At 44.1% G+C, this 8,816-nt stretch overlaps 1 protein-coding gene across 1 annotated transcript; it reads left to right on the forward strand.

Annotated features, from left to right (window-relative positions):
- Positions 1 to 592: 592 nt before the first annotated feature.
- On the forward strand, positions 593 to 1,620 carry LOC123258269. Its single transcript, XM_044718139.1, has 3 exons — positions 593 to 799; positions 879 to 1,353; positions 1,448 to 1,620. Exons 1-3 carry the CDS (start codon positions 593 to 595, stop codon positions 1,618 to 1,620), a joined length of 855 nt encoding a protein of 284 aa, XP_044574074.1.
- The last annotated feature ends 7,196 nt before the right edge of the window (positions 1,621 to 8,816 follow it).

Raw genomic sequence — 8,816 nt, forward strand, 5'->3', positions numbered from 1 at the left:
CCATTTCGGAGGCCTATGGGAAGCCGCGGTGAAATCAGCCAAGCACTTACTGAAACGAACACTATATACCGCTACACACGCTACACATCGATATTGAAGCTATTTTAAATTCTCGTCCGTTGACATCCGTCTCTTCCAGCCCGAGGGATCTTACGGCATTAACGCCAGGGCACTTCCTGATTGGAGAACCTCTAACGGCATCACCTGATATTCACCAATCAAGGCGACGCACAGGGTTACTCACTCGGTGGAAGCTGATCGAACAACTACGAAAGGAATTCTGGACACGTTGGAGCCACGAGTACTTACATGAGCTACAGAATCGATCAAAGTGGACAAGAAGTTGCAAAACAGTAAAGATTGGTGATCTGGTTATAATAAAGGAAGACAACATCTCTCCGTTGAACTGGCCCCTGGGACGCATCGTAGCAGTCCATCCTGGTAAAGATCCGAGTGGCAGAAATACGGACAACATCCGGCAATATAACTCGTGCCATACATCGACTGGCGGTGCTACCAATCAACGATAAGAAGGAAGAAACCGACCTCTAAAAAAAAAAAAAAAAAAAAAAAAAAAATGCTTGTCTTAACAATGGTACTCATCTGGGTGATACCCGGACTGACTCTGCCCACACCCCCTCCACCTAAAAGGAAGGCTAATAACCCGGTTGTCATCACACCAATCAACAACGTAACCGGGACCATCATAGAAGCCACTGATAGGATATCAATCAAATCTGCCGAATGGACACTCATCACATTTTTTGATCTCAGTCAGCTGGCCCGAGAGATCAAGACGGTCAAACGAGGCATCCAATCTATAAAACAATGGTGCCCAACGGCTTATATGTCCCACGATCATACAAACATTGCAACAGGAAGTGGCAGAAATCCAAGATGCTGATCAGTTAATGCATCATCAACGGCAAAAACGCGGAGCACTGAACATCGTTGGAAATATCGCGAATGGGCTGTTCGGAGTACTCGATGATCAGTACGCCAAACGGATGGAAGAAATTATTGGTAAACTAAGAACCCAAGAAAGCATCACGCATAAAATAGTAGAGAACCAGACGTCAGTTCTGGATACCACCATCAACATTATGCGGAGTACGACGATCGAAACGCAGAAGAGGATGCAGGACCTAGAAGCCATCCTGGCCAGAATCAAGGTGAGAAGCCATGCGGCTGATCGGTATCTGCCACATGCAGTTTCAGAGTTCGTCGTCGTGGCAAGTCACATTCGTCGAGTTCAGGATGCTGTCCCTGCATTGGTGTCGGTAGAACAAGTGAATCAGGTGATCACAAAAATACAAACACACCTTCCACCGGGAAGACGATTACCCATCACAAGTGAGACAGCACGAGACTTACATATATCGACTGGCGACCACAAGGGTACAAGAAACCGAGGACTTACTAATGTTCCATACGAGTGTTCCATTAGTCGAAGAAGACGAATTCACAGTATATCGGATGGAGTCAATTCCACAAATAACGAGAGAAGGCCTGGTGATAACCAAGACGGAAACAAAATATCTAGCAGTCGATGATCATCGGAAACTTTGCGATCAATCAAGAACACCTCAGTCAGTGTATCAGCGGGACGAACGGAAATAAGGTATGCGAGTTTAAGCAAACACTATTGGGCCCGGACGCCCATCAACTCCCTTGTACGATGGCGGCACTATCAAGACATCGGGCAAGGGAATGTAAGCCAGAACCAATCAAGGGGACCAGTTATTGGGTTCAATTAACAGAGCAGAATGCATGGATCTTTGGGACAACGAAGCCAATAACAATGACCTATGTATGCTCGGACGAAAAAGATCAAATCATCATCGACGGCGTAGGCAAGCTGACAATCAGGCAAGATTGTGTGATCCAAAGCCCGACCATTACATTGTTGGGGCGGGCGCAGTTTAACTCATCAGGAACAATAAGGATGTCAGGAAGTTACGTTCACGAGTGGCCATCACATGGAAAAATAAGGACAACAGAAGGGCAGTTGGAAGCAACATTAGATCAGCTAGACCAACTACATGCAGAGGTGCAGGGGTTAAAAACATGGACAAAGCAAGCACAGGAAGAGGTGGACAACGAGGCAGACTGGAATCTGGTTCATCAATATTCCGGAGTAATAATGTCAGGAGTAGCAATCCTCATAGCCGCATAGGCAGGGTACACGCGGTGTGCCCGGAAGGACACCTCAGCAACCCATCACCGGAGGATGACAATAACCCAAGGAGAAGAATTCCAGCTGGTCGAACAACGACCCGGGCTGGCCATGTTGGCAAGAGATGGACACCACAAGAGATTTGAAGTGTACGATCCAGAGACTCCACAGTAAAAGGCAAGCAAGACATACATAGTTATAAGAAGGGTTTATTAAACTAAGGTAATCTTAAGAAGCTTCTCCATCACTGGTACCCATCGAGGAAGCACCACTATCAGTAGAAAGGTTGTCATCACTGCTCCAAGCGGAACGACGAGAGAGGCGCCGTCGGGCAATACGGCCAAACGGTCGAAAGAGGTGGGGGTACCGCGGCGAGGAAGAATGCGGCCATAGTACCAGAAGTGAAGATCAGAGCAGCGTAAGCGGAGGCTGCGACAATATTCAACCATGAACTCCTGGATGTTGGAGTCCCGCTCATGACAGGTCCATTTCATACGGCCATAATAAGGACCAATAACTCGAAAGAAGAGCAACGACATGATCAACGAAGATACGAAGAGTGGTGCCAAAAACGAACCAGCAGCCCCTATTATTGAATACTTCAATGGGGGGGGAGAATGTTGGCACCTAGTGCCAAGACCTACTAATCAATCAAGATGCATCAGCAGGTCACAATACATGGCACCTAGTGTCATCAAGATGCATCAGCAGGTCAGAATGTATGTTGGCACCTAGTGTCATCAAGATGCATCAGCAGATCAGCATATACAAGCATCAGACCTACTAGCCTATTAATATTGTAACTCTAAGCATAAGCCAATACCCAACTCGGCACTAGTCGATGGCTCCGGAAGCAGAGTCAGCGTGATCAACGGGAAGAATGACCGACTGACCGAGACAAGCCGAAACTAGCCAGCGAAGCCGAAATGCGTGTGGAAAACAGTACGTGAACAAACAACCCCTGAGTCAGCAGACTCAGAGGTGGCTGACCCTGGCATTAACCTTAGTATTAGCACGTCCAGAACCTTGACCTTTCCTAGATTTAATGATGTATAATTTAGCATCTTATATAAGAGGTATTCTTCTGAAATAAAGACAGTTCCGAAATCAGAGTCAATCGTCTCGTTACTCAGTGTTGAAACTCCGGCACTTAAACTCAGCCTACATCACGTGATCCTGTGTAAAACGATTCACAAGTAGGACCCGCGGCATACCAGTCTACTCCGAGTGTTTTTTGCGAAGTTGGTTTAAGGGTGCTGCCAACTGCGAATAATTTGGAATAAAATTGCAATAATAGTTTACTTTACCCATAAACGCTTCCAATTGTTGCAAATTCTCAGGAGGCTTTAGTTGTTTTACAGCTTCTAGTCCTGAAGTATCTGGAAGAACACCGTTTGCGGATATTCTTCTTCCCAAATGTTCAATTTCATCCTTGAGGTAAAAGCATTTCTTCATTTTGCATCTAATACCGTTGTCCTGAAGAATACTAAGAACTTGATCGAGTCTTTTCAAATGTTCTGCCCTAGTCGGTGCTGAGATGATGATGTCATCAAGATAGTTCCCGCAACCTTCTATTCCTTTTAGTAGTTGTTCTAGGTATCTTTGAAAGATTGCCGGAGCGCTGGCTATTCCATATGGAAGACGTTGATATTGAAAAAGGCCCAGCGGTGTGTTCACGACCATAATCTGTTTGTAGATAGGCCTCTTTAAGGTCTATTTTGATGAACTGCTTGCCATGACGGATGATGTGAAATAGACCCTCTTTTGTGGGCAACGGGTACTGCTCGATGTCAATTTGTGCGTTGACTGCTTGTTTAAAGACACCACAAATTCGAATCGCTCCACCTGGCTTAGGTATGAGAACAATTGGGGATGCCCAGTTGCTAAACTTCACCGGTTTCCAAATCCCTGCTTGGACTAATCTGTCTGCCTCTGCCTTAAATTTTTCTATTTGTGCAAAAGGAATTTGGCGGCTTTTATAAAACTTCGGTGTTGCTGTCGATTTTCAAATTACACTGGCTTTGAAGTCTTTTATCTCTCCCATTGCGGGCTCAAAAACGTTTTTATATTTGTTGTGTATGTCAGTCACATTGACACTGTGCACCTCGTTAATGTTCGATACTGGCATTATATCAAAACCGAATGTTTTGAATAAATCCAAACCAAAAAGATTGTTCGAATTTTCCACGTTTGCCTCTCTTTGTCTTTCTATTTCACCACATTTCGCAACCGTATGCAGCTCCCCAAGCAATGGTATTGGTGTGCGCCCAAATGAGTGCAACACTCGTGAGCGTATGTGTTTGAGTTTATTACGGATGCGGTTGCTCCTGAGTCCATTTAAAATGAAACCCCTTTGTTTAAGATATCCAGATCAATGACTTTTTTGTTCCTTTCATTTTTGATTAAGCCTGTTACACTGTATACTGCTTCAATCATTTCTATATCGTTTGCTTCGTTTTTATCTTGCTTTTTAACTTGGTCTTGATTTCGCCAATTTCTTTTGTCTTGATTTGACATACATACGACGGTAATATGTCCTTTTCTACCACACTTGTAGCATACGGCATCGCGAAACTTGCACTTTTCTCTTGGATGAGAATGACCACAGCCAGAGCACGATTTTAATGCGTTTTTGTTTGATTTCCTTACTGGCGTTTATTTTTGATAACTATTAATTGCATTAAGGGGTACATTTTTTTCTATATTTTCTTTTAGCGTTGCAACGGTTTTTGTTGTTGTCTCGTAAGTTTCTGCTATTATGAGCACATCTTCAAGAGTTGGTTGCGTCTTTTGAAAAGCAGATACGCGAACTGCATTATATGGCGTATGTACTATGATTTGATCGCGAATCATTTCATCTACATAGTTTGACAAACAACCTTCTGCGTTGCACACAAATTCACGAGCGAACCCGCGCATGTCGGCTACCACTCTCTATGTGTTTGTGAATGTTTCATCTCTCTTTTGAAGAACTCGTAACGAGCTGCAACAATATGACGTTTGGTTGTGAAATGCTCCGTGAGCTTGTCTGTGAGTTGCTTGTAAGTAAATGTGTTCAAATTGCTACTTCCCAAAAGATTTTTTAGAAGTTCAAATATTGATACACCACACCACGAAAGGAAGTAAGCTTTTTGTTTCAGATCTGCACTGACCAGCTTTGTACATCTTTGTCAAATATGTGAAACAGAGAGCATATAGATTCACCCGCGCGTACCGAATCACTCACGCTTGCTGCGGCATTTTTGCTTAGTATATCTTGCATCCAGTTCCGTTGCTGCTCCAATATAGTTGTCGTAAATTCCTGCTGTTGAGCCAGGATTGCTTGTAATAAGTTAGTATCTGTCGGCATCTTGATGAAAATCAACAATTGCGTGATACGCTTTTCTTTTATCCTCGTCGTTAAGATGTTATGTCCATAAGGTAGAGGTCTGTGCTTTCATTCTGAATTGTGGCTGCGAACTGCCTTTATTAAAGTGTGTATATCTATTTTCGAATTTACAGAAATGCCCATAATGTTGGTGATTACAATGTCTGGTAACGTTAGTATAAGAGGAGAGAGTGTAGGTTTTATTGTAAGTATACATATATGACAGATCGAATGAATCGTGAATGGCGATTCTACTGGGCGGACACATTTCAATCCCTCGTATGGACGGATGCAATTTTTTGCCGCGCCCGTATCTATTAAAAGTCTCATATCTACCCCCGCTACTCTTCGTCTGATGACAGGTAGCAGGGATTTTCCCCTAAAAAATTAATTGCGTCCGAAACATATTCATGGATAGCATCGTCACTGACTTCTTGTGCTGCGCTTAAAGCTGCGGCGGTGTAATCTTCGGTTTCGTTTGGGCCCTGAGTAATGTGATTTACCCTCTGCCTTTTGGGCGGGCCGGATCGATCGGATCTTGCGCCTTTCGAACTTGCTTCCTGTTTCTATCTTCCAGGCTCTTCGTGAACGATGCTGCGAAGGTGTACCTCTCGTGGTTTGATTCCACTTCTTGAGCCAATGCCAGCGCAGTTGGCATGTCCTTCGGCTTTGCCGAGAAAAGGACATCGGAGAGGCTGCGCTTGAGGCCCGAAATAAAAATGCGGAACGCATCACCCCGGAACTTTTCGCATAAAATTCTTGCCGCTTATGCTTCGTACGACATAGTTGCCTTATTAGTAAGCAAGGTGAGTTTTTTATCGACCTCGTCATAGTATTTCAGAAGCGTGAGGCTTCCCTGTCTGAGGGTACCCATTTCCTGCTCGATGACGTGAATCTGTCGTTTGTCACTATATGTGAAATCGAGGCGGTCTATAATCGCATCAAAATTCAATATTGTGCCGAACGATGATAGCACTGCATCGGCAGGGCCCCTAATCTTACTCCTAATTATGACTACCGCCTGATAATGGCGTGAGCTATTAACATAATTCCTAAAAATGTAATGTGCGGCTACCGCCGCTTGCCGCCAAGAGACGTATGTTTCTTGTGCCCCCGTAAATTCGGGCAGGCATTTAACGGCATCTAAAGGATCATTGCATTGAACATTGTCTTTGATATCAATGGGCTCATAAACCTTCATTTTTGGAGCCGCTCTAGCAACAAAGTAAATGAGCTCGTCAAATCGAGCCGGTGCCCTGCCAAGCAGCGACAGGGTCAAGGGTATGCGGGGACTGAGCCTCCGCTATGAGAAACAAAGAAATGAATAGCAAGAATTTGCCACACAAATTCATATGCAGCCGGATCGGGTTTCCAGCAGTGGCCGAGTGGGGGTAATAAAAAAAAAGGTATTGCGAGGCAAATACTAAAAATTAGGGTCTAAGCAAAGAGAATTATATAAATAAATTCACAATTTATGAATTTTCAAACGGCAGAATTAATCGCCGATATTAGGTGAAAAATAATTTTAAATATATTCACGACTAATTCGTTAGCGGCGGCCTAGTGCTTTAGAGGTATTTAATATCCGTACTTATTTTTGGCAGTAAAATGCAAACAATACACAGACAGCATAAAACAAATACTATTATCGCACATATGATTCACCATTAAATTGTCAATAAAATAATGAGTTAATTGATTTTTATTTAATATAAAGTTAACACAAAAATATTAAAGTGGAGCTGCAGAAATTATTCCGGCAGCGATTTATTTCATTTAGTTTGAAGCTAAACTAATGCAGATATAGGAAAGCATATAGTTGGAGGTGCTCACTTACCTGTTTCCCCAATTTGTTACAGTGGGTACTTTTAGATGTTGGGCGCCAATTAATATGATGTGGTCAAGTGATAAACCGCCGTCGACAATTTCCACTCCAATTAACAAGATATGGAAAGGTGATGATTGGGACAACCCTTTGATGACTTCTAGCCGGCTGGCCGTAGAATATCAATTAGGAAGATTATGTTGGAGGGATGACTATCCCTCTTTATCTGCTGGACTAGAGACTCAGTCAGATTTGTAATAATAAGTGTTTTACGACGGATCGTCGGAGTTTCAATGTAGGAGCGATGGCTCTTTATTTCATAAATGCAAAAACAGAACTGAACTTAAGAACTAACAAAAGTGAGACTCATAGCGGCCACTCCAATGGGCAGTGCTTGCCGGCTATGCACGAGCTTCCGGCCAGACGCTGGGACAGCAATTTGGCCGGAGCGAGCTTTCGGACGATCGGTCATTGCAGTCGCCCGGTTGACTTAGTTAACTACTGCCCCCTTCAGATTAAGGCCGCCCTCGGCCGACCCTATTTGGACAATCACTTCCTTTAGTTGGGCCGCGGATCTCTTGGCCTGGGTGACTCGTCAATAAGTGAGGCCGATACAAATCAATGCGCAGCAAACTGCTCCCGCGACTAGTGCTATCTGGTGCGAGCGGTACTTGTTGACATCTTCCCCAAATCTCTTGATATGCTCCAGGTTACGTTCAGTCAAGCGGTGAAGGTATGGGAGGCTGAGAATATTGTGCTCCAGAGAAATGTTCCGGGAAGGCGAGCTGGCTACTCCTGGTGCCCTCTTCTGGGAAATATCATGATTGATATATCGGGTTACATTAACTGTGGCACTCTCGATGAAGGTGATAAGGTGTGTTCCTTGCAAGTAGATGTAAGTGCCATTGTCCACACTCAAGCGAGTCGGGCGATCGTTTATGATGAGGATTCCCTCGTCCACATATGTGATGGGATGCAGATCGCTATGCTGGATATCGTAGTGCGCAATCCCACCCGCGTGGAGTTCCTGGGCGCAAGATCTTCTCAGCTTCTTCTCTCATGTGACTCCCGATGACATGGAGCAGTTTTTTACCGTGTGGATCTCTCCATCGCAGTCCGCTATGACCTTGTCCTCCAGTCTGAGCATTGTGTCGTGATGTGACACGGGAAAAATTGTAATTTTGACGCAAGCTGACTTAAGTTTAGGAAACTTAATAATGAAATGAATAATGTTAGTGGATTGTAAAACTTTAACGGACGCAACGGACAATATATCTTTGATGGGGGTATCTGTGGGCTCCTCTATACACATACTTTCCAGGTCTGCATGATCTAGTATGCGAGGGCTAACTATATTGATTTTGGCGAGCGCTATTGCAAGCAATAAATTTTGCAGCTCCATTGTAATCATCCTATTCCGAGATAATAACATCTCGTATAGGTGTCCC

This window comes from Drosophila ananassae (genome assembly GCF_017639315.1).
Source record: "Drosophila ananassae strain 14024-0371.13 chromosome Y unlocalized genomic scaffold, ASM1763931v2 tig00000253, whole genome shotgun sequence".
Lineage (NCBI taxonomy): Eukaryota > Metazoa > Arthropoda > Insecta > Diptera > Drosophilidae > Drosophila > Drosophila ananassae.

Bases quoted from the DNA above. Each gene is read 5' to 3' on its own strand.
- LOC123258269 (XM_044718139.1), top strand. From the start codon at position 593: ATGGTACTCATCTGGGTGATACCCGGACTGACTCTGCCCACACCCCCT. The intron at 800-878 runs GTCAAACGAGGC...ACATTGCAACAG, and splicing joins TGGCCCGAGAGATCAAGACG to GAAGTGGCAGAAATCCAAGA. The intron at 1,354-1,447 runs GTGAGACAGCAC...GTGTTCCATTAG, and splicing joins AAGACGATTACCCATCACAA to TCGAAGAAGACGAATTCACA.